The 25,214-nt window shown below is 53.4% G+C and overlaps 2 protein-coding genes across 2 annotated transcripts in view; both read left to right on the top strand.

Moving 5' to 3' along the window:
- LOC132814038 (multiple epidermal growth factor-like domains protein 6) overlaps nucleotides 1–9,151 on the top strand; it is a 33,197-nt gene extending 24,046 nt beyond the window's left edge. Inside the window, exons 17-26 of the mRNA XM_060823357.1 lie at nucleotides 980–1,147; nucleotides 2,411–2,566; nucleotides 3,840–3,995; nucleotides 4,276–4,428; nucleotides 5,459–5,617; nucleotides 6,311–6,472; nucleotides 7,182–7,364; nucleotides 8,077–8,235; nucleotides 8,909–9,064; nucleotides 9,114–9,151. Coding sequence (XP_060679340.1) covers nucleotides 980–1,147; nucleotides 2,411–2,566; nucleotides 3,840–3,995; nucleotides 4,276–4,428; nucleotides 5,459–5,617; nucleotides 6,311–6,472; nucleotides 7,182–7,364; nucleotides 8,077–8,235; nucleotides 8,909–9,064; nucleotides 9,114–9,151 — 1,490 coding nt within the window. The remainder of the gene's footprint in view (nucleotides 1–979; nucleotides 1,148–2,410; nucleotides 2,567–3,839; nucleotides 3,996–4,275; nucleotides 4,429–5,458; nucleotides 5,618–6,310; nucleotides 6,473–7,181; nucleotides 7,365–8,076; nucleotides 8,236–8,908; nucleotides 9,065–9,113) is intronic.
- A 4,893-nt stretch (nucleotides 9,152–14,044) lies between these two features.
- Nucleotides 14,045–25,214, top strand: part of LOC132814037 (multiple epidermal growth factor-like domains protein 6) — a 52,867-nt gene continuing 41,697 nt past the window's right edge. Inside the window, exons 1-9 of the mRNA XM_060823356.1 lie at nucleotides 14,045–14,054; nucleotides 16,077–16,220; nucleotides 17,744–17,899; nucleotides 18,762–18,914; nucleotides 19,527–19,688; nucleotides 20,488–20,643; nucleotides 21,778–21,945; nucleotides 23,224–23,379; nucleotides 24,947–25,102. Of these exons, the coding sequence (XP_060679339.1) occupies nucleotides 14,045–14,054; nucleotides 16,077–16,220; nucleotides 17,744–17,899; nucleotides 18,762–18,914; nucleotides 19,527–19,688; nucleotides 20,488–20,643; nucleotides 21,778–21,945; nucleotides 23,224–23,379; nucleotides 24,947–25,102 (1,261 nt within the window). The remainder of the gene's footprint in view (nucleotides 14,055–16,076; nucleotides 16,221–17,743; nucleotides 17,900–18,761; nucleotides 18,915–19,526; nucleotides 19,689–20,487; nucleotides 20,644–21,777; nucleotides 21,946–23,223; nucleotides 23,380–24,946; nucleotides 25,103–25,214) is intronic.

Genomic DNA, 25,214 nt, shown 5'->3' with positions numbered 1-25,214 from the left:
CTCTCCGATCTCTGTTCCCCCATCCAATCCTGAGTGTCACACACTGAGTCTGGTTCACACACCACCATGTGGGATTGGCAACACCCAATGGCTCGCTGTGCAATACTGCCTCCTGCTGTACACACACCATAATTGTCTTCAAATCCAATCATATCTGTACCTGCCTCTGGCTGTTACACCCCACCTACTTCTGTAACCCCCGCCAGGCCCTACACCTCTCTCTATCTCTGTAACATCCTCCAGCCCCTACACCCCCTCCCTGTCTCTGTAACTCCCGACACCCCCTCCCTATCACTGTAACCACCGACACCCCCTCCCAATCTCTGCAACTCCCGACACCCCCTCTCTATCTCTGTAACCCCACTACTCCCCCTCCCGATCTCTGTAACCCCCCCCACACTCCCTCCCTGTCCCTGTAACCCCCCTACACCCCCTCCCTATCTCTGTAGCCCCCCTACAACCCCTCCCTGTCTGTGTAACCCCTCTACACCCCCTCCCTATCTCTGTAACCCCCCTAGACCACCTCCCTATCTCTGTAACCCCCTACACCCCCTCTCTATCTCTGTAAACCCCTACACCCCCTACCTATCTCTGTAATCCCCTACACCTTCTCCCTATCTCTGTAACCCCTTACACCCCCTCCCTATCTCTGTAACCCCCTACACCCCCTCCCTATCTCTGTAATCCCCTACACCCTCTCCCTATCTCTGTAACCCCTTACACACCCTCCCTATCTCTGTAACCCCCTAAAGCCCCCTCCCTATCTCTGTAACCCCCTACACCCCCTCCCTATCTATGTAACCCCCTACACCCCCCCTCCCTATCTCTGTAACCCCCTCCAGCCCCTGTACCTCTCCCTATCTCTGCCACCCTCTCTAGCTCCTGTTTCTCTGCTGTCTGTGAGAGATGTTTCCCAGGGAAGGGTCTCTGTTGGATCAGCAGTTGTGGTGAAGGCTGTTCTTCTCTCTCTCTCTCTCAGTGTCTCCTAAAGGCCAAGGATCCACATGTCCGGACACGACCAGACTGCATTATGTCTGTCGGATGAACTTCACCGCTCCCTGCGATGGAGACGATTCCTGTGGTCACTGGGCATCGTGCTGTAACACGGAATGTGGACCTCGATGTGTGTCACAGTGGTTTGCGAGAAGTAAGCCCCTCTCACCCCCAACCTATGCTCCCCCAGCAGGTCAGAGGACATTCAGTGACGGGGTCTCCTTCGCATGGGAGGGCAGGGCTTTGTCAGGCTAGAGCCGCTGTGGTGTTGACGCCGGGATGTAAGTCCCGCTCCAGCATTCCGGGATAAACATATAGCCTTGTTAGCAACCGGAAAGGTAGCTTTGTACAGGTACAGCTGTGTCTCACAAGCTTGACTGAGCCTGTATTTTTGAGAAAGTGAGAAAGGTGATTGGTGAGGGCAGGCCAGTGGGTATTGTGGATAGGGATTGTACCAAGGCCTTTGACAAGGTCTCTCATGGTAAACCAGAACAGAAGGTGAATATACACGGGATCCACAGAGAGCTGGTAAGATGGATCCACAACTGGCTCAGTGACAGAAGCACAGAGAGTAGCAGTGAAAGGGACTGGAGAACTGTGATGGGTGGTGTCCCACAGGGATTTGTGCTGTGACCCCCACCTTGCCATTTACCAGATATATAGGAGGAGAATGAAGGTGGCCCGATGAATATGTTAGTGAACGTCACACAGGGTTAGGGGGAGCTGTAGATATGGAGGAGGATTGCCCGAGGACAGAGCAGGATGGATATAGACCGGAGGATTGGGTGAAGAGATGGCAGATGGAGTGTAATCTGAACAAATGTGAGGTGATGTGTTTTGGGAGATCGAATAAGCCTGGTTTGTTTTCACGTGAACATGGAAAGGATGAGAGTCGACCTGATAGAAGGTTCATCTCTTACAAACAGAATGTATCGCCTGGTCAGTTTTACTTTCCCAGGACAGAAATGTCAATGACTAGAGGAGCACAGATTTGGGGTAAAAGGGGAGACAGTGGGAGGCAGGTTTGTTGAACACAGGGTGGGGTCAGTATGTGGAATGTGCTGTCAGGGGGTGGTGGTGGAGGCAGGTACAGCAGCGATGTTGAGGAGGCACATTGACAGATTGAGGAACTGATCGGGGATAAAGGGGTGTGATAACCCAAGAGATAAAAGGTTTTCAGGAGTTTATCACCACAGAAAGGGGAAAGTGATGCTGTCAGAGCAGGAGAGCAGTTGGAGGGAAAGGAGGAAGCAACAGTAAGTGAGAGGGTTATTGCAGAGGGTGGGCAGTAGAATGAGCATTCCCTGGTTTGGGAATGGAGGGAGGGTGGGGAAGAGATGAGGAAGGTGTGAAGGAGTATGTGAAGGGCCCTGTGTGGGACTCTGTAACTGTGTCTGTCCTACCTTCCCATTTACAGAGCCTGCTGACCAGTGCCCAGAGGAGGACAGCCTCTCCATGTTCTGTCAGATCAGCACCGGGCGTTCCTGTAATGACAACGGGGACTGTGATGGATACCACTCGTGTTGTGATGCTGGCTGTGGGAAGAAATGCATCCCAAAGTGTTTCACAGGAGGTGAGAAAGAGAGAGAGAGAGAGAGAGTGTGTGAGAGAGGGAAACACATCCAATGTGAGGGACACAGACACTGTCCAGAGAATACAGATTCCCCAAGGGCATCCTGGAATCCCGGCTCTGATCCCCCTTCCCAGGTTAGCGAGGGATTGGCCTTCGGTAGAACAGGACCGCGCTTCTAATCCCTGTGTTTGGGTAAAGGGTGGATTGTGGTGTGAAACAGACAGGGATCCTGTTCCCAATCCCAGTCCCTGGTTTAGGGAGGGATTGTGTTGTGAAACAGACAGGGATCCCGTTCCCAATCCCTGTCCCGGGGTTAGGGGTGGATTGTGGTGTGAAACAGACAGGGATCCCGTTCCCAATCCCTGTCCCTGGGTTAGGGAGGGATTGTGGTGTGAAACAGACAGGGATCCCGTTCCCAATCCCTGTCCCTGGGTTAGAGGTGGATTGTGGTGTGAAACAGACAGGGATCCCGTTCCCAATCCCTGTCCCTGGGTTAGGGAGGGATTGTGGTGTGAAACAGACAGGGATCCCGTTCCCAATCCCTGTCCCTGGGTTAGGGAGGGATTGTGGTGTGAAACAGACAGGGATCCCCTTCCCAATCCCTGTCCCTGGGTCAGGGAGGGATTGTGGTGTGAAACAGACAGGGATCCCGTTCCCAATCCCTGTCCCTGGGTTAGAGAGGGATTGTGGTGTGAAACAGGCAGGGATCCCGTTCCCAATCCCTGTCCCTGGGTCAGGGAGGGATTGTGGTGTGAAACAGACAGGAATCCTGTTCCCAATCCCTGTCCCTGGGTCAGGGAGGGATTGTGGTGTGAAACAGACAGGGATCCTGTTCCCAATCCCTGTCCCTGGGTTAGAGAGGGATTGTGGTGTGAAACAGACAGGGATCCTGTTCCCAATCCCTGTCCCTGGGTTAGAGAGGGATTGTGGTGTGAAACACACAGTGTCCTACTCTCCGGGAATATGAGTGCACGCTGTTTGGATGTTGTGGTCTGTCTGATGCCTCTGTTACATCTCAGTTAAGTCGTCTGTCTCTCCTCAGTCCTTTCTCTGTTCCCACTGCAGGCCAAGAGAGAGGAATTGTGTGTGAGCTGTCTGGTGTACTGCGGCAGATCATGGAGTGGTGTTGTGAAGGCTGAGTTGTCCCACCCTCTCTCCAATTCCCAGCTTCCTTCACAAGGCACTGGGCTCCCTTCTGTCAGTGAGATGGGAGAGTGGGATGTTTATCTGTTGTCTGATTCTATCCCCCATCTCCCTGTGTTTGTCTTCACAGAGAACAGAACCTGTCCCATTGCAAGGAGGCTGACGATGTTGTGCAACACGACCCTGGGAAAAGACTGCAAGAACGACACGCAGTGCGACGTGTGGCAGAGGTGCTGCCTGGCCAAGGGCTGCGGTGGGAAATGTGTCCCAACATTCATCAGGAAATGTGAGTATCCATCACTGCATTGCTTCCCACAGGTTTGTCTGATAATCCCGAGTGAGCTGAACAGGGCCAATGTGAGCAGTGTAGAGGGAGCTTTACACTGTACCTATGAGCATGGTGTCTCTATCCTGGTAGTGTTTGATGAGTCGACGCTGTAGAGGGAGCATTACTCTGTATCTAATCCCACTCTGTCCGTGTGGTGGGAGTGTTTGATAGAGGACAGTGGAAAGATTACACTGTATGTAAACAAATTGACCAAGTGAAAACCCGTTCTCTCCTTCAGTTTTGCGAAAGAAATGCCCAGAACATTCCCGTGTGTCTTTTCTCTGCAAGAAAAACCGGACTCGATCGTGTGAGGATGATGATGATTGTCCTTCCTATGAACAGTGCTGTGAGATTGGATGTGGCAAGAAATGTGTCTCCTCATTCAGGCAAGGTAAGGATTATGGTGTGACAGAGTGTCAGTAGGGGAATGGTCTGGGGCAAGATAGTTCAGCACAACAGAGACTGCAGGGAGCAGACAGAGAGAGACCCGAGACAGCAGGGTGCAGACTGAGAGAGACCCGAGACTGCAGGGTGCAGACTGAGAGAGACCCGAGACTGCAGGGTGCAGACAGAGAGAGTCCCGAGACAGCAGGGTGCAGAGTGAGAGAGACCCGAGACTGCAGGGAGCAGAGTGAGAGAGACCCGAGACTGCAGGGTGCAGACAGAGAGAGACCCAAGACTGCAGGGTGCAGAGTGAGGGAGACCCGAGACTGCAGGGAGCAGACTGAGAGAGTCACGAGACTGCAGGGAGCAGAGTGAGGGAGACCCGAGACTGCAGGGAGCAGACAGAGAGAGACCCGAGACTGCAGGGAGCAGACTGAGAGAGTCCCGAGACTGCAGGGAGCAGACTGAGAGAGACCCGAGACTGCAGGGAGCAGACTGAGAGACAGTCCCGAGACTGCAGGGAGCAGACTGAGAGAGACCCGAGACTGCAGGGAGCAGACTGAGAGAGACCCGAGACTGCAGGGAGCAGACTGAGAGAGACCCGAGACTGCAGGGAGCAGACTGAGAGACACCCGAGACTGCAGGGAGCAGAGTGAGAGAGTCCCGAGACTACAGGGAGCAGAGTGAGAGAGACCCGAGACTGCAGGGTGCAGACTGAGAGAATCCAGAGACTGCAGGGAGCAGACTGAGAGAGTCCCGAGACTGCAGGGAGCAGACTGAGAGAGTCCCGAGAATGCAGGGAGCAGAGTGAGAGAGACCCGAGACTGCAGGGAGCAGACTGAGAGAGTCCCGAGAATGCAGGGAGCAGAGTGAGAGAGTCCCAGACTGCAGTTAACTACAATCTGTACACCGTTCCAATTCTTTTTCCCGATCGTGGAACTCCTGCAAACAACAAGTGTATCCCTGATGGGGAATCCCTGTCGGTCTCCCCCTCTCGTGTGTAAGTCGAGCGTTATATCGAAATGTTGTGTTTCCAGGTGAGAGACCCGGAGAGTGCTCAAGCCCAAGTCAACTGAGCTATGTGTGTAACACAACTCTGGGCAAGGAATGTAGAAACGAGAGCGACTGTGGCAGATGGGGCACGTGTTGCTCCACCCCATGTGGGCCAAGATGTGTCCTCAGGCATTTCAGAAATGGTGAGTTCTTCTTGTCTGAGCTTCACTCACTGTCCATCTGGTGTTACTGAATGGTTGTGGTGCGGGACAGGACAGAGCAGTGTTTCAATGTGTATCTCACCATGTGCTGTCTCTGTCCTTGGGGAACTTGCTGGGGTGGGGGAGAGACAGCTTTACTATGTATCCAACCTCCTCATGCTATCCCTGTCCTGGGAGTGTTTAATGGGGACAATGTGGAGGGTTCTTCACTCTGTGTCTAACCCCGTGCTGTCCCTGTCCTGGGAGTGTTTAATGGGGACAATGTGGAGGGAGCATTACTCTGTGTCTCACCCCGTGCTGTCCCTGTCCTGGGAGTGTTTAATGGGGACAATGTGGAGGGTTCTTTACTCTGTGTCTCACCCTGTGCTGTCCCTGTCCTGGGAGTGTTTAATGGGGACAATGTGGAGGGAGCATTACTCTGTGTCTAACCCCGTGCTGTCCCTGTCCTGGGAGTGTTTAATGGGGACAATATGGAGGGAGCATTACTCTGTGTCTAACCCCGTGCTGTCCCTGTCCTGGGAGTGTTTAATGGGGACAATGTGGAGGGAGCATTACTCTGTATCTAACCCTGTGCTGTCCCTGTCCTGGGAGTGTTTAATGGGGACAATGTGGAGGGAGCATTACTCTGTGTCTAACCCCGTGCGGTTCTGTCTCTCTCTTTTCTCCCAATGGAAGACGACGGGCAGTGCCCACGCCCAGACCATCTTGCCCGTGTGTGTAACTGCACTTTTGGGAAGGTGTGTGAGTCGGACCAGGATTGTGCAGGATCACAAAGATGCTGTGATGCTGGGTGTCAGAAACGTTGTGTCCTGTCGTTCTACAGAAAGTCTCATGGAGGTAGTTCCTGGTCCAGAAGGAATGGCTGCTTAACCTGCCTGTATGAGGCAGCACTGTGACCTTTCCTGCTTTATATCTCACTTTGTGTCTGTGGTATATTTCCCTTTGCCTCTCTTTGTGCATTCCCGCAGCACATCTCTCTCTTCTATCTCTCTCTCTCACTCTCTCTCTCTCCTTGTGTGACATCATTTCATCTCCATTTGTTGCATGTCTGTCTGATTCTCTCTCTTTCTCTCTCTCTCTCTGTCTCTCTCTCTGTCTGTCTCTCTCTCTCTCTCTCTCTCTCTCTCTCTCTCTCTCTCTCTCTGTCTCTGTCACATGCCACGCTCTCTCTCTTTCTCAGTCATGCCTCTCCATCTGTCCCTCTGTGCTGCTGTCTCTCCTGTCTCTCTGTAGCCCTGTTTCTCTGTCACCTCTCATTCTGTCTGTCTGCTGCATGTGTTTCTGTCTTTCTCAGTCACATCTTTCCTTCTGTCACTTGCTCTCTGTGTCGCTATCTCTTCTCTCTCTTTGCCCCTCTCTCTCTGTCACCGCACTTGCTGTCTCTCGGCTGCATGTTCCTGTCCCTCTCTCTCCGTCTTTGTCACCTTTCTCTCCCTGTTCCTCTCACCTTTTTTGTCTCCCTCTCACTCTGCCCCTTTCCTCTCCCACCCATTCCCCCCAACACCTCTCCTGCTCTCTCCCATAACCGGAACTATTACATTTGCAGACTCGTGGAAATCTGAGGAATGTCCGAATCCGTCCTGCCTGGATCGTGCCTGCAGGATGAATCACAGCGCCTCGTGTGGAGATGATGGGGATTGTGGCAAGTGGAGGTCATGTTGTGAGACACCTTGTGGTAGACGCTGTGTCCACCCCTTCATGGGGCAGAGCAGCAGTTTGTCAGTCTCAGGTAACTGCATACGGTTGGTTAGTCCCTGCAAGATCCAGTTACATCCCAGCAGAGGGTCATGTAATCACACTGCCCCCAGGAGGCTTAGTGTGGGGAGCACTCTGTTCCCAGCAGGCTGAGTATGGGGAACACTCTGGTCCCAGCAGGCTTAGTGTGGGGAATACCCTGTTCCCAGCAGGCTTAGTGTGGGGAATATCCTGTTCCCAGCAGGCTGTGTGTGGAGAATACCCTGTTCCCAGCAGGCTAAGTGTGGGGAATATCCTGTTCCCAGCAGGCTGAGTGTGGGGAGCACTCTGTTCCCAGCAGGCTGTGTGTGGGGAATACCCTGGTCCCAGCAGGCTGAGTGTGGGGAATATCCTGTTCCCAGCAGGCTTAGTGTGGGGAATATCCTGGTCCCAGCAGGCTTAGTGTGGGGAATACCCTGTTCCCAGCAGGCTGAGTGTGGGGAATATCCTTTTCCCAGCAGGCTGAGTGTGGGGAATACCCTGTTCCCAGCAGGCTGAGTATGAGGAATATCCTGTTCCCAGCAGGCTGAGTGTGGGGAATATCCTTATCCCAGCAGGCAGAGTGTGGGGAACTGATGTCCTTGGTGAGGCCTTCCTCTATGTCTGAGCTGTGTCTATCTCTCTCCCTTTCCCTGTCCCTCTCTCCCTTTCCCTGTCCCTCTCTCCCTTTCCCTGTCCCTCCCTCCCTCACTCTCTCTCTGTGACAGATCGGACATCTGGAATGTGTCCTTCTCCTGCTCGCCTCTCTGCCGTGTGTAACCTGAAGTACGGTGAGCTGTGTGAGGAAGATAATGACTGCTACGCATGGCAGATGTGCTGCAACACCAGCTGTGGGCGTCGCTGTGTCCATTCCTACCGCAGCAGGGGTAAGTAACTCCGTTTACTGAGCAGCAGCCTACCCTCTCCCTCCCCACCCACAACCTCCACCACAGACCGTGTTCATCAGGGATCGGGAGACACAGAAAGTCACTGTGTTTGTGTTTCTGTTCCTGCATATCTGTGTGTGTGTGTGTGTGTCTGTGTGTGTGTGTGTGTGTGTGTGTGTGTGTGTGTGTTTAGTGAGTGAGTGAGTGTGTGTGTGTGTATCTCTGTCTGTCTGTCTCTCTGTCTTTCCCACTCTCTCTGTCTCTATCTCTCTCTCTGTCTGTCTCTCTCTCTGTCTGTCTCTCTCTCTCTCCCTTTCACCCTCCGGTCTGTTCATCTTTATATCTCTCGGTCTGTCTCCCTCCTTCTCTCTCTACTCTTGCTTTCTCTCTCTATCTCCTTCTCTCTCTCTCTCTATGTCTGTCTCTTCCTCCATGTCTCTCTCTCTCTCTCTCTCTCCCCCTGTCTTTCTCCCTCTCTTTCTCTCCCTGTCTCACTCCCTCTCTCTCTCTCTCTCTCCCTGTCTCACTCCCTCTCCCTCTCTCTGTCTCTCTGTCTCTCTCTCTCTTTCTCTCTGTCACCCTGCCCTTGAGCTCAGGGCGAAGTCAGTGAATGATAGTTCAAGCAGCAGCAGCAGCAGTTTCTGAAGCTAAGATGAAGCCTCTGTCTCTGTAGGGAGCGAACAAAGGTGTCCCTCACCTTCCAGACTGAGCCACGTCTGTACCATGAGTTTCCACACTCAGTGCAATGAGGACAGCGACTGCGAGGGCTGGCAAACCTGCTGCAATACCACCTGTGGGAACAGATGTGTCTTCAAGTTCCTGTCCAGACGTAAGGCACCACTCCTGTTAAGCCCTGTGTGTCATCCCACTGGCTACAGGTATCGAGGCAGGAGAGTTTGTTGGTGGGAGAGTGTAGAGGGAGCTGCACCCTGTACCTAACCCCATGCTGTCCCTGTCCCTGGGAATGGTCGATGGTGGGACAGTGTAGAGGGAGCTGCACCCTGTATCTAAACCCCATGCTGTCCCTGTCCCTGGGAATGGTCGATGGTGGGACAGTGTAGAGGGAGCTGCACCCTGTACCTAAACCCCATGCTGTCCCTGTCCCTGGGAATGGTCGATGGTGGGACAGTGTAGAGGGAGCTGCACCCTGTACCTAAACCCCATGCTGTCCCTGTCCCTGGGAATGGTCGATGGTGGGACAGTGTAGAGGGAGCTGCACCCTGTACCTTAACCCCATGCTGTCCCTGTCCCTGGGAATGGTCGATGGTGGGACAGTGTAGAGGGAGCTGCACCCTGTACCTAAACCCCATGCTGTCCCTGTCCCTGGGAATGGTCGATGGTGGGACAGTGTAGAGGGAGCTGCACCCTGTATCTAACCCCATGCTGTCCCTGTCCCTGGGAATGGTCGATGGTGGGAGAGTGTAGAGGGAGCTGCACCCTGTACCTAACCCCATGCTGTCCCTGTCCCTGGGAATGGTCGATGGTGGGACAGTGTAGAGGGAGCTGCACCCTGTATCTAAACCCCATGCTGTCCCTGTCCCTGGGAATGGTCGATGGTGGGACAGTGTAGAGGGAGCTGCACCCTGTACCTAAACCCCATGCTGTCCCTGTCCCTGGGAATGGTCGATGGTGGGACAGTGTAGAGGGAGCTGCACCCTGTATCTAAACCCCATGCTGTCCCTGTCCCTGCGAATGGTCGATGGTGGTACAATGTAGAGGGAGCTGCCCCCTATATCTAACCCCATGCTGTCCCTGCCCCTGGGAATGGTCGATGGTGGGACAGTGTAGAGGGAGCTGCACCCTGTACCTAAACCCCACGCTGTCCCTGTCCCTGGGAATGGTCGATGGTGGGACAGTGTAGAGGGACCTGCACCCTGTATCTAACCCCATGCTGTCCATGTTCCTGGGAATGGTCGATGGTGGGACAGTGTAGAGAGAGCTGCACCCTGTAGCTAACCCCCATGTTGTCCCTGTCCCTGGGAATGGTCGATGGTGGGACAGTGTAGAGGGAGCTGCACCCTGTACCTCACCCCATGCTGTCCCTGTCCCTGGGAATGGTCGATGGTGGGACAGTGTAGAGGGAGCTGCACCCTGTATCTAACCCCATGCTGTCCCTGTCCCTGGGAGGGTGTGATCGGGGGGATGGTGTAGAGAGACCTTTACTCTGTATCTAACTCCATGCTGTCCCTATCCTGCGGGAGTGTGACCCTCTCCATATGTGAACTTGCAGCGTGGGTTGGTACCTGGGCCTTCGATGTTGTGGCCATTACAGAGACGTGGGTAGAACAGGGACAAGAATGGCTGTTGCACGTTCCAGGGTTCAAATGTTTTAGTAGGATCAGACATGGGGGTAAAAAAGGGGGAGGCGTGGCATTACTTGTCAAAGACAGTATCACAGCAGTGGAATGGACGATGGAAGAGGACTTGCCATCTGAGGTAGTTTGGGCTGAGGTTAGAAATAGGAAAGGTGAGGTCACCCTGTTAGGTGTTTTCTACAGGCCTCCTAATAGTCCTAGAGAAGTAGAGGATAATATTGCGAGGATGATTCAGGAAAAGAGTGAAGGTAGCAGGGTGGTTGTTATGGGGGACTTTAACTTCCCAGATATTGACTGGGAGAGCTATAGCTCGAGTTCATTAGATGGGTCGGTGTTTGTACAATGTGTGCAGGAGGGTTTCCTGACACAATATGTCGACAGGCCAACAAGAGGGGAGGCTATATTGGATTTGGTTCTAGGTAATGAACCAGGCCAGGTGTTAGACTTGGAGGTAGGTGAGCACTTCGGGGACAGTGACCACAACTCGGTGACTTTTACTTTAGTGATGGAGAGGGATAATCGTGCGCCGCAGGGCAAGAGCTATAGCTGGGGGCAGGGAAATTATGATGCAGTGAGGCATGACTTAGGATGTGTGGATTGGAAAAACAGGCTTCAAGAGAAGAACACTAATGAGATGTGGGGATTGTTCAAGGAGCAGCTACTACGTGTCCTCGATAGGTATGTACCAGTCAGGCATGGTGTAAAGGGCCTTGTGAGGCAGCCGTGGTTTAGTAAGGAATTGGAGTCCCTTGTGAAAGGGAAGAAGGCGGCATATGTAAAGATGAGGCGTGAAAGTTCAGTAGGGGCGATTGAGAGTTATAAGGTAGCCAGGAAGGAGCTAAAGAGGGAGCTAAGAGAAGCGAGAAGGGGACATGAAAAGTCTTTAGCTGGTAGGATTAGGGAAAACCCAAAGGCTTTCTATAGGTATGTCAAGAATAAAAGGATGACTAGGGTAGGTATCGATCCAGTCAAGGATAGTAGTGGGAAGTTGTGTGTGGAGGCGGAGGAGATTGGAGAGACATTAAATCAGTACTTTTCATCAGTATTCACTCAGGAACAGGACACTGTTGCTGATGTGAATATGGAATCACAAATAATTAGAATGGATGCCCTGGAAATATGCAGGGAAGAGGTTTTGGGAATATTGGAAAGGATGAATATAGATAAGTCTCCTGGGCCTGATGGCATTTACCCCAGGATCCTATGGGAAGCTAGGGAGGAGATAGCAGAGCCATTGGCCTGGATTTTTATGTCGTCATTGTCAACGGGAATAGTACCAGAGGACTGCAGGATAGCGAATGTGGTCCCATTGTTCAAGAAAGGGAGTAGGGATAGCCCTAGTAACTATAGGCCAGTGAGTCTGACTTCAGTGGTGGGCAAAGTCTTAGAGAGAATGGTAAGGGATAAGATTTATGAACATCTGGATAGGAATAACGTGATCAGGGATAGCCAGCATGGTTTTGTGAAGGGCAGGTCGTGCCTCACAAACCTTATTGAGTTCTTTGAGAAGGTGACTAAGGAAGTGGATGAGGGTAAAGCAGTAGATGTTGTGTATATGGATTTTAGTAAGGCGTTCGATAAGGTTCCCCATGGTAGGCTAATGTTAAAACTACGGAGGTATGGCATTGAGGATACATTAGAGGTTTGGATTAGGAATTGGCTGGCTGGAAGGAGACAGAGGGTAGTAGTTGATGGATTATGTTCATCTTGGAGTGCAGTTACTAGCGGTGTACCACAAGGATCTGTTTTGGGACCATTGCTTTTTGTTATCTTTATAAATGATCTGGAGGAAGGACTTGAAAGCTGGGTAAGCAAGTTTGCGGATGACACAAAAGTCGGTGGAGTTGTGGATAGTGAGGAAGGGAGTGGTAGGTTACAGCGGGATATAGATAAGTTGCAGAGCTGGGCAGAAATGTGGCAAATGGAATTCAATGTAGCTAAGTGCGAAGTCGTTCACTTTGGTAGGAATAACAAGATGATGGATTACTGGGCTAATGGTAGGCTACTTGGTAGTGTGGATGAGCAGAGGGATCTTGGTGTCCATGTACACAGATCTCTGAAAGTTGCCACCCAGGTAAATAGTGCTGTGAGGAAGGCATATGGTGTACTGGGCTTTATTGGCAGAGGAATTGAGTTCCGGAGTCCTGAGGTCATGTTGCAGTTGTATAAGACTCTGGTGAGGCCTCATCTGGAGTATTGTGTGCAGTTTTGGTCGCCATACTATAGGAAGGATGTGGAAGCTTTAGAACGAGTGCAGAGGAGGTTTACCAGGATGTTGCCTGGAATGGTAGGAAAATCTTATGAGGAAAGGCTGAGGCACTTGGGGCTGTTCTCATTGGAGAAGAGAAGGTTTAGGGGAGATCTGATAGAAGTGTATAAGATGATTAGGGGTTTAGATAGGGTAGACACTGAGAACCTTTTACCGCTAATGGAGTCAGGTGTTACTAGGGGACACAGCTTTAAATTAAGGGGTGGTAGGTATAGGACAGATGTTAGGGGTAGATTCTTCACACAGCGGGTTGTGAGTTCATGGAATGCCCTGCCCGTATCAGTGGTGAACTCTCCTTCTTTATGGTCATTTAAGCGGGCATTGGATAGGCATTTGGAAGTTATTGGGCTAATATAGGTTAGGTAGGATTCGGTCGGTGCAACATCGAGGGCCGAAGGGCCTGTACTGCGCTGTATCCTTCTATGTTCTATGTTCTATGTCCTGATGTGACTGTCACTTTGTTCCTTCCAGCGACCCAGTGCCCTGCCTCCACCCGCTTGGACCCATTCTGTGAGATGAAGTTGGGAGACGTGTGTCAGAATGACACTGACTGCCATGCCTGGTCATCATGCTGCAATGCCACCTGTGGAAAGAGATGTGTACCTCGTTTCCTCATGAGCCGTAAGTGATCAGTGTATCTCTGTTTGTTCAGAGCCTATGCTGTGGTGATGACAGTCCATGGCAGTGTGGGCAGGGAGCTGGGGGTGTGTGTGTGTGTGTGTGTGTGTGTTGGTCTATATGTGTGTGAGAGTCTGTGTGTGCATGTGTGTGAGAGTCTGTGTGTGCATGTGTGTATGTGTGTGTGGCTGTGTGAGACAGAGAGTGTGTCTGTGAGTGAGGGTGTATGTGTGAGTGTGTGTGTGTGCGTGCATCCGTGGGATAGGGGGATGTGGTATTTGGAGATTCACCCGGAATTGCCTAAATACCTGAGGCTTCCTGAATCCCGGGGCTGTGGAGCTGGTGTGTCAGTGATGGAAGAGCCGCGGGAGTCCCTCGTTTACCACTCGTGTCTCACTCGAGCAGATCCGAGGGAGTTGTGTGTTTCTGTACAGCTGTATCCATACTGTCTCTGTGCTGTCCAGGTGATGATACCTGTCCTGCTCCCCACCGCCTGGAGCCCATGTGTGACCTGAAACTCGGAGATCGTTGCAGCGGAGATGAAGACTGTGATGCCTGGCAGAGCTGCTGTGAGAGCAAATGTGGAAATATCTGTATCCCCAGTTTCATGGATGATGGTACGTTGTGGGGGTGAGACTGTGAGGGAGATGGTGTGGAGAGAGAGAGAGAGAGAGGAGGGGTACTGGGAAGATGGGGGAGAGAGGGAGAGCAAAGGGGACCAGGAAAATGGGACAGAGAGAGAGATAGAGACAGAGAGAGAGAGAGGAGGGGGCACTGGGAAGATGGGACAGAGAGAGAGGGAGCAAAGGGGACCAGGAAAATGGGACAGAGAGAGAGAGAGACAGAGACAGGAGGGGACAGTGGGTAGATGGGAGAGAGAGAGAGAGAGAGCAAAGGGGACCAGGAGAATGGGACAGAGAGAGAGAGAGAGAGCGGCTGGTGGGAAATATGATTGGACAGATGGTGAGTTCAAACCAGAGAGTAGCAGAGGATGAGGGAGTCCAATCAACTCTGGAAGTTACACAGGTGAGGCTGAGGTTTAGATTTCTATTTTGTTTTCACATGTGGTGGAGTAGAGGATCCCCAGCAGTGCCTGCTCCCTCAGCCCTGATCCCCCAGCAGTGCCTGCTCCCTCAGCCCTGATCCCCCAGCAGTGCCTGCTCCCTCAGCCCTGATCCCCCAGCAGTGCCTGCTCCCTCAGCCCTGATCCCCCAGCAGTGCCTGCTCCCTCAGCCCTGATCCCCCAGCAGTGCCTGCTCCCTCAGCACTGATCCCCCAGCAGTGCCTGCTCCCTCAGCACTGATCCCCCAGCAGTGCCTGCTCCCTCAGCCCTGATCCCCCAGCAGTGCCTGCTCCCTCAGCCCTGATTCCCCCAGCAGTGCCTGCTCCCTCAGCACTGATCCCCCAGCAGTGCCTGCTCCCTCAGCACTGATCCCCCAGCAGTGCCTGCTCCCTCAGCCCTGATCCCCCAGCAGTGCCTGCTCCCTCAGCCCTGATCCCCCAGCAGTGCCTGCTCCCTCAGCCCTGATCCCCCAGCAGTGCCTGCTCCCTCAGCACTGATCCCCCAGCAGTGCCTGCTCCCTCAGCCGTGATCCCCCAGCAGTGCCTGCTCCCTCAGCACTGATCCCCCAGCAGTGCCTGCTCCCTCAGCACTGATCCCCCAGCAGTGCCTGCTCCCTCAGCCCTGATCCCCCAGCAGTGCCTGCTCCCTCAGCACTGATCCCCCAGCAGTGCCTGCTCCCTCAGCACTGATCCCCCAGCAGTGCCTGCTCCCTCAGCACTGATCCCCCAGCAGTGCCTGCTCCCTCAGCCCTGATCCCCCAGCAGTGCCTGCTCCCTCAGCACTGATCCCCCAGCAGTGCCTGCTCCCTCAGCACTGATCCCCCAGCAGTGCCTGCTCCCTCAGCCCTGATCCCCCAGCAGTGCCTGCTCCCTCAGCCGTGATCCCCCAGCAGTGCCTGCTCCCTCAGCACTGATCCCCCAGCAGTGCCTGCTCCCTCAGCCCTGATCCCCCAGCAGAGCCTGCTCCCTCAGCACTGATCCCCCAGCAGTGCCTGCTCCCTCAGCACTGATCCCCCAGCAGTGCCTGCTCCCTCAGCCCTGATCCCCCAGCAGTGCCTGCTCCCTCAGCACTGATCTCCCAGCAGTGCCTGCTCCCTCAGCACTGATCCCCCAGCAGTGTCTGCTCCCTCAGCACTGATCCCCCAGCCGTGTCTGCTCCCTCAGCCCTGATCCCCCAGCAGTGCCTGCTCCCTCAGCCCTGATCCCCCAGCAGTGCCTGCTCCCTCAGCCCTGATCCCCCAGCAGTGCCTGCTCCCTCAGCCCTGATCCCCCAGCAGTGCCTGCTCCCTCAGCCCTGATCCCCCAGCAGTGCCTGCTCCCTCAGCACTGATCCCCCAGCAGTGCCTGCTCCCTCAGCCCTGATTCCCCCAGCAGTGCCTGCTCCCTCAGCACTGATCCCCCAGCAGTGCCTGCTCCCTCAGCCCTGATCCCCCAGCAGTGCCTGCTCCCTCAGCCCTGATCCCCCAGCAGTGCCTGCTCCCTCAACTGACCCTCCAACAGTGACCCACTGTCAGGCATGCCTCCGCCAATCCACCCCTTTTCCCTGCTCCTGTAATCTCCATGTTGTTGTGTTATAGATGAGGAAGGAGAGTGCCCCGCTCCGTCCCGGGTGAAGAGACATTCGAATGTATCGTGTGTGACAGATGAGGACTGCGGGAGCTGGGAACAATGCTGCGACATGGGCTGCGGAAGGAAATGTGTTCACAGCAGCTCACTGCACAGTAAGGACAGTGTGAAGCCAGACTATCAGAGGGTCTTCCCATGGACAATGTGGTATCACTGCACTGAGTAACCCTCTCCCACTCTCACACTCATATATGCACACACACGCACAGGCACACACTCACACACACACACGCACAGGCACACACTCACACTCACACACAGACACACACACACACACACACTCACTCTCACACACACACACTCACACTCACTCTCACACACACTCACACACTCACACTCACTCACACACACACACACACTCACACTCACACTCACACACACACACACACACTCACACTCACACACACACACACACTCACACTCACACTCACACACACACACACACACACATACACTCACACACTCACACTCACTCACACACAGACACTCACACTCATTCACACACACACTCACTCACACTCACACTCACACACACACACACTCACACACACACACACTCACACACACACACACTCACACTCACACTCACACACACACACTCACTCACACACACACTCACACACACTCACACACACACACTCACTCACTCACACACACACACTCACACTCACACTCACACACACACACTCACTCACTCACACACACACTCACACTCACACTCACACACACACACACACACACTCACTCACACTCTCACACACACACACACACACTCACACACTCACACTCACTCACACACACACACTCACACACTCACACACACACACTCACTCACACACACACACACACACACTCACTCACACTCACTCTCTCACACACACACACTCACACTCACTCACACTCACACACACACACACACTCACACACACACACACACACACACACACACACACACCCATTCACACGCACACACACTCACTCACAAACACACACTCACTCTCACACACACACACACACACACACACACACACACACACACACTGACACGCACACGCACACTCACACACACACACACACTCACACACACAGACACACACACACAGACTCTCACACACACTCACACACACTCTCTCTCACACACACACACTCACACACACACACACACAGACTCACACACACACACACCCACACACAAACAGTCACACACACACACACACACTCACATACACACTCACACACACACTCACACACACTCACTCACACTTACTCACACTCACTCACACTCACACTCTTAGACTATTTCTCTCACTCTGATGGAAATGGCCAAGCCTGTGACCCTCTGCTCTCACTGAGGTGAGATTACAGCAGGAGGCCTCGCTCCCAGAGCCAGCACACAGGAGGCAATGGAGCACTGTCTGTGAGCCCAGCTCAAACCAGGGTTGGAGAAAGAGGTGGCGTGCCTTTGGGTGGTCATGGGGAGGTGGTTGGACGGTGGGGTGCAGTGGGTTATTGTCCCTGGATTTGTCTTTGGAAGGGTCTGGGGGCCTGTGTCTGTAAAGGAGGGCGGTATGCTCAGAACAGGCTCTGTAATAATGTCTCAATATCTGTGCCCACACAGAGGGAGAGTCCCAGTGCCCACACAGCCGTACCCTGGGCAAGGTCTGTAACATGACGTTAGGAGATGAGTGTGAGGCTGATACTGACTGTGACCGTTGGCAAATGTGCTGTGACGCTGGCTGTGGAAAAAGATGTGTTTTCCGATTCTTCAAAGGAGGTGAGGGGTCATCTGGTGATGGTTGTGGTGTGGGGGGATGTTATGGGGGGGACAAGGGATAGAGGAGCATGACTCATATATAACCCGGTGCTGGGAGTGTTTGATGGGGACAGTGTAGAGGGAGATTTCCTCTGTACTTTACCCCATGCTGTCCCTGTCCTGGGAGTGTTTGATGTGGACAGTGTAGAGGGAGATTTCCTCTGTATCTTACCCCATGCTGTCCCTGTCCTGGGAGTGTTTGATGGGGACAGTGTAGAGGGAGATTTCCTCTGTACCTTACCCCATGCTGTGCCTGTCCTGGGAGTGTTTGATGGGGACAGTGTAGAGGGAGATTTCCTCTGTACCTTACCCCATGCTGTCCCTGTCCTGGGAGTGTTTGATGGGGACAGTGTGGAGGGAGATTTCCTCTGTACCTTACCCCATGCTGTCCCTGTCCTGGGAGTGTTTGATGGGGACAGTGTAGAGGGAGATTTCCTCTGTACTTTACCCCATGCTGTCCCTGTCCTGGGAGTGTTTGATGGGGACAGTGTAGAGGGAGATTTCCTCTGTACCTTACCCCATGCTGTCCCTGTCCTGGGAGTGTTTGATGGGGACAGTGTAGAGGGAGATTTCCTCTGTACCTTACCCCATGCTGTCCCTTTCCTGGGAGTGTTTGATGGGGACAGTGTAGAGGGAGATTTCCTTCCAGGGTAAAACAATAAGGAGGGATGTATTCTTTACACTGCGCTGTGTTTACGATCGTTGGGGACCGTGCAGACTGAGAGAGACTTGCTCAGTTTCCATCCTGTCCATCTGGAGGTGTTGATCCTGAGACTCGGACTGAGCTTTAACCCAGTCTTTTCCCTTTCCTTCTTCTCTCCAGAGAATGGGAGCTGCCCGGATGCCAGGCGCCTTACCCCGATGTGCAATGTTAACTACGGCCAGGAGTGTACAAATGACGATGACTGTGATCTGTGGCTCTCGTGCTGTGAGGCCGGATGTGGGAAGAGATGTGTCCATCGGTATCACAAACGCGGTGAGGATGACTGACCCTCCCATTCCCTCCTTTAGCAAACACTGCACACACCTGGTGGAGTCACTCTGACTGAGGCAGAGACCCCTGTCTGTCCCAGGAACCCAATCTCCCTGCCCCCTGCAGTTGGAGTATTCAGTTTGAGGATGTCCCCTCTCAGTAGGAGACTCCTTCCCAGGTCTCAGCTCATCCAGAGCCATTTCAGGATCATTCCCAATGGGAGTGAGTCTCCCCCAGTCTACTAAATCCCATTGGAAAGCCAGTCCCAGTCTGCCCAATCCTGTTGTCATCAGCTTGTTCCCATTGGAAGGTGCTGCTCATAAAACTGACAGCCATTTGCCACCCTCTCTGTATTCCCCCATTCCCGTTTCCCCCACTCCCAGCTCCCCCCACTCCCATTTCACCTTCCTCACTGAGCTGTCATGTTTGGCCAAGCCAGAACGGAAACCAATGTGAAACCCTCCCTCCTCATTGTCAGACTGCCATCCCCAATCTACCCCTTTGTCTCCAGGCTTCCCCTTGTTTTTCCCTGGATGATCCCATACTCCGTATAACCAGGGCGGTGCTGAATTTCCATCCAGCCTCTCACTGAATTCGGATTTGTCCCAAACACAGGAAAGCGAGACGCAGAGTGTCCCAAACCATTCCAGATGCAACATATCTGTGACCGGGACGATGCCGAGGAGTGTGAGGTAGACGAGGACTGCGCAAGGTGGAAGCAGTGCTGTAACGTCGGGAACTGCGGCAAACGCTGCGTCTATGGGGTCCACAGGCAAGGTGAGGAAGGGAGAACTCTTCTCTCAAAGAGGAGAGTGTACGAGAGAGGTGCAGTTCTGTGAGGCAAGAGAGAGGTGCTCATGTGTGAGGGAGAGGGGTTAGCTCGCTGTGTGTGAGGGAGAGGAGAGTGGTCCCTGTGTGTGTGTGTGAGAGGAGAGTGGTCCCTGTGTGTGTGTGTGAGAGGAGAGTGGTCCCTGTGTGTGTGTGTGAGAGGAGAGTGGTCCCTGTGTGTGTGTGTGTGAGAGGAGAGTGGTCCCTGAGTGTGTGTGTGTGAGAGGAGAGTGGTCCCTGAGTGTGTGTGAGAGGAGAGTGGTCCCTGTGTGTGTGTGTGTGTGTGTGTGTGTGTGTGAGAGGAGAGTGGTCCCTGTGTGTGTGTGTGAGAGGAGAGTGGTCCCTGTGTGTGTGTGTGAGAGGAGAGTGGTCCCTGTGTGTGTGTGAGAGAGGAGAGTGGTCCCTGTGTGTGTGTGTGTGAGAGAGGAGAGTGGTCCCTGTGTGTGTGAGGGAGAGAGCGTTCCTGTGTGTGAGGGAGAGGAGACAGCGTGCCTGTATTTGTGATCGAGTGGAGAGTCTTCCCTGGGTGTGGTGGAGAGCAAAGTGGTTCGTGTGAGTGCGAGATGTAAACAGAATGTGGGTGTGAGGGGAGATGACCAGAAAGTACAGTCCCTGTGGTGGATCAGCAATGATGTTGTTGAGCGATTGTTGCAGTCCAGATGATCTGAATGGTCTCCTTGATGTTGTGAACTGTTAACCCTGTCCAGCAGCAGTTTAGTTTGAGCTCAGAGTCATGCTTTCCCCACAGAGGAAGCCTTTGAATGTCCAGCAGAATCTCGTCTCCAGCCCATTTGTCAGATGAAACTGGGCTCTCAATGTTCCACTGATGACGACTGTGATATCTGGCAAAAGTGTTGTGAGACTGGATGTGGGAGGAGATGTATCATGAGCTTCAAGCCTGGAGGTAAGGAGGAGAGATCCCCTCAGAGCCACGTCACTGTATCTGGGTGGGAGAGAGAGCTGTCTGTCTCAGACTCAATTCTCACATTCCTCTCCTGACGAACCTCACCATTCCCATCTTCCATGGTGTTCAGCTCATTGTGAAACACTGCGGTCTCTCCGATCTCTGTTCCCCCATCCGATCCTGAGTGTCACACACTGAGTCTGGTTCACACACCACCATGTGGGATTGGCAACACCCAATGGCTCGCTGTGCAATACTGCCTCCTGCTGTACACACACCATAATTGTCTTCAAATCCAATCATATCTGTACCTGCGTCTGGCTGTTACACCCCACCTACTTCTGTAACCCCCGCCAGGCCCTACACCTCTCTCTATCTCTGTAACATCCTCCAGCCCCTACACCCCCTCCCTGTCTCTGTAACTCCCGACACCCCCTCCCTATCACTGTAACCACCGACACCCCCTCTCTATCTCTGTAACCCCACTACTCCCCCTCCCTATCTCTGTAACCCCCCCCCACACTCCCTCCCTGTCCCTGTAACCCCCTACACCCCCTCCCTATCTCTTTAGCCCCCCTACACCCCCTCCCTGTCTGTGTAACCCCTCTACACCCCCTCCCTATCTCTGTAACCCCCGTACACCCCCTCCCTATCTCTGTAACCCCCTACACCCCCTCCCTGGCCCTGTAACCCCCCTACACCCCCTCCCTATCTCTGTAACCCCCCTACACCCCCTCCCTATCTCTGTAACCCCCTACACCCCCTCTCTTTCTCTGTAAACCCCTACACCCCCTACCTATCCCTGTAACCCCCTACACCCCCTCCCTATCTCTGTAATCCCCTACACCCTCTCCCTATCTCTGTAACCCCTTACACACCCTCCCTATCTCTGTAACCCCCTAAAGCCCCCTCCCTATCTCTGTAACCCCCTACACCCCCTCCCTATCTATGTAACCCCCTACACCACCCCCCTCCCTATCTCTGTAACCCCCTCCAGTCCCTGCACCTCTCCCTATCTCTGCCACCCCCTCTAGCTCCTGTTTCTCTGCTGTCTGTGAGAGATGTTTCCCAGGGAAGGGTCTCTGTTGGATCAGCAGTTGTGGTGAAGGCTGTTCTTCTCTCTCTCTCTCTCAGTGTCTCCTAAAGGCCAAGGATCCACATGTCCGGACACGACCAGACTGCATTATGTCTGTCGGATGAACTTCACCGCCCCCTGCGATGGAGACGATTCCTGTGGTCACTGGGCATCGTGCTGTAACACGGAATGTGGACCTCGATGTGTGTCACAGTGGTTTGCGAGAAGTAAGCCCCTCTCACCCCCAACCTATGCTCCCCCAGCAGGTCAGAGGACCAATAATCCCCCAACATTCAGTGACGGGGTCTCCTTCGCATGGGAGGGCGGGGCTTTGTCAGGCTAGACCCGCTGTGGTGTGGACACCGGGATGTAAGTCCCGCTCCAGCATTCCGGGATAAACATATAGCCTTGTTAGCAACCGGAAAGGTAGCTTTGTACAGGTACAGCTGTGTCTCACAAGCTTGACTGAGCCTGTATTTTTGAGAAAGTGAGAAAGGTGATTGGTGAGGGCAGGCCAGTGGGTATTGTGGATAGGGATTGTACCAAGGCCTTTGACAAGGTCTCTCATGGTAAACCAGAACAGAAGGTGAATATACACGGGATCCACAGAGAGCTGGTAAGATGGATCCACAACTGGCTCAGTGACAGAAGCACAGAGAGTAGCAGTGAAAGGGACTGGAGAACAGTGATGGGTGGTGTCCCACAGGGATTTGTGCTGTGACCCCCACCTTGCCATTTACCAGATATATAGGAGGAGAATGAAGGTGGCCCGATGAATATGTTAGTGAACGTCACACAGGGTTAGGGGGAGCTGTAGATATGGAGGAGGATTGCCCGAGGACAGAGCAGGATGGAGATAGACCGGAGGATTGGGTGAAGAGATGGCAGATGGAGTGTAATCTGAACAAATGTGAGGTGATGTGTTTTGGGAGATCGAATAAGCCTGGTTTGTTTTCACGTGAACATGGAAAGGATGAGAGTCGACCTGATAGAAGGTTCATCTCTTACAAACAGAATGTATCGCCTGGTCAGTTTTACTTTCCCAGGACAGAAATGTCAATGACTAGAGGAGCACAGATTTGGGGTAAAAGGGGAGACAGTGGGAGGCAGGTTTGTTGAACACAGAGTGGGGTCAGTATGTGGAATGTGCTGTCAGGGGGTGGTGGTGGAGGCAGGTACAGCAGCGATGTTGAGGAGGCACATTGACAGATTGAGGAACTGATCGGGGATAAAGGGATGTGATAACCCAAGAGATAAAAGGTTTTCAGGAGTTTATCACCACGGAAAGGGGAAAGTGATGCTGTCAGAGCAGGAGAGCAGTTGGAGGGAAAGGAGGAAGCAACAGTAAGTGAGAGGGTTATTGCAGAGGGTGGGCAGTAGAATGAGCATTCCCTGGTTTGGGAATGGAGGGAGGGTGGGGAAGAGATGAGGAAGGTGTGAAGGAGTATGTGAAGGGCCCTGTGTGGGACTCTGTAACTGTGTCTGTCCTACCTTCCCATTTACAGAGCCTGCTGACCAGTGCCCAGAGGAGGACAGCCTCTCCATGTTCTGTCAGATCAGCACCGGGCGTTCCTGTAATGACAACGGGGACTGTGATGGATACCACTCGTGTTGTGATGCTGACTGTGGGAAGAAATGCATCCCAAAGTGTTTCACAGGAGGTGAGAAAGAGAGAGAGAGAGTGTGTGAGAGAGGGAAACACATCCAATGTGAGGGACACAGACACTGTCCAGAGAATACAGATTCCCCAAGGGCATCCTGGAATCCCGGCTCTGATCCCCCTTCCCAGGTTAGCGAGGGATTGGCGTTCGGCAGAACAGGACCGCGTTTCTAATCCCTGTGTTTGGGTAAAGGGTGGATTGTGGTGTGAAACAGACAGGTATCCTGTTCCCAATCCCTGTCCCTGGGTTAGGGAGGGATTGTGTTGTGAAACAGACAGGGATCCCGTTCCCAATCCCTGTCCCTTTGTTCGGGAGTGATTGTGATGTGAAACAGACAGGGATCCCGTTCCCAATCCCTGTCCCTTTGTTCGGGAGGGATTGTGGTGTGAAACAGACAGGGATCCCGTTCCCAATCCCTGTCCCTGGGTTAGAGGTGGATTGTGGTGTGAAACAGACAGGGATCCCCTTCCCAATCCCTGTCCCTGGGTCAGGGAGGGATTGTGGTGTGAAACAGACAGGGATTCTGTTCCCAATCCCTGTCCCTGGGTTAGAGAGGGATTGTGGTGTGAAACAGACAGGGATCCCGTTCCCAATCCCTGTCCCTGGGTTAGAGGTGGATTGTGGTGTGAAACAGACAGGGATCCCGTTCCCAATCCCTGTCCCTGGGTTAGAGAGGGATTGTGGTGTGAAACAGACAGGGATCCCGTTCCCAATCCCTGTCCCTGGGTCAGGGAGGGATTGTGGTGTGAAACAGACAGGGATCCCGTTCCCAATCCCTGTCCCTGGGTTAGAGGTGGATTGTGGTGTGAAACAGACAGGGATCCCGTTCCCAATCCCTGTCCCTGGGTTAGAGGTGGATTGTGGTGTGAAACAGACAGGGATCCCCTTCCCAATCCCTGTCCCTGGGTCAGGGAGGGATTGTGGTGTGAAACAGACAGGGATCCTGTTCCCAATCCCTGTCCCTGGGTTAGGGAGGGATTGTGGTGTGAAACAGACAGGGATCCCGTTCCCAATCCCTGTCCCTGGGTTAGAGAGGGATTGTGGTGTGAAACAGACAGGGATTCCGTTCCCAATCCCTGTCCCTGGGTCAGGGCGGGATTGTGGTGTGAAACAGACAGGGATCCTGTTCCCAATCCCTGTCCCTGGGTTAGGGAGGGATTGTGGTGTGAAACAGACAAGGATCCTGTTCCCAATCCCTGTCCCTGGGTTAGAGAGGGATTGTGGTGTGAAACACACAGTGTCCTACTCTCCGGGAATATGAGTGCACGCTGTTTGGATGTTGTGGTCTGTCTGATGCCTCTGTTACATCTCAGTTAAGTCGTCTGTCTCTCCTCAGTCCTTTCTCTGTTCCCACTGCAGGCCAAGAGAGAGGAATTGTGTGTGAGCTGTCTGGTGTACTGCGGCAGATCATGGAGTGGTGTTGTGAAGGCTGAGTTGTCCCACCCTCTCTCCAATTCCCAGCTTCCTTCACAAGGCACTGGGCTCCCTTCTGTCAGAGAGATGGGAGAGTGGGATGTTTATCTGTTGTCTGATTCTATCCCCCATCTCCCTGTGTTTGTCTTCACAGAGAACAGAACCTGTCCCATTGCAAGGAGGCTGACGATGTTGTGCAACACGACCCTGGGAAAAGACTGCAAGAACGACACGCAGTGCGACGTGTGGCAGAGGTGCTGCCTGGCCAAGGGCTGCGGTGGGAAATGTGTCCCAACATTCATCAGGAAATGTGAGTATCCATCACTGCATTGCTTCCCACAGGTTTGTCTGATAATCCCGAGTGAGCTGAACAGGGCCAATGTGAGCAGTGTAGAGGGAGCTTTACACTGTACCTGTGAGCA

This window comes from Hemiscyllium ocellatum, unplaced genomic scaffold, assembly GCF_020745735.1.
Source record: "Hemiscyllium ocellatum isolate sHemOce1 unplaced genomic scaffold, sHemOce1.pat.X.cur. scaffold_640_pat_ctg1, whole genome shotgun sequence".
Classification (NCBI taxonomy): Eukaryota; Metazoa; Chordata; class Chondrichthyes; order Orectolobiformes; family Hemiscylliidae; genus Hemiscyllium; species Hemiscyllium ocellatum.
This window is presented reverse-complemented; position numbering and strand designations above follow the sequence as displayed.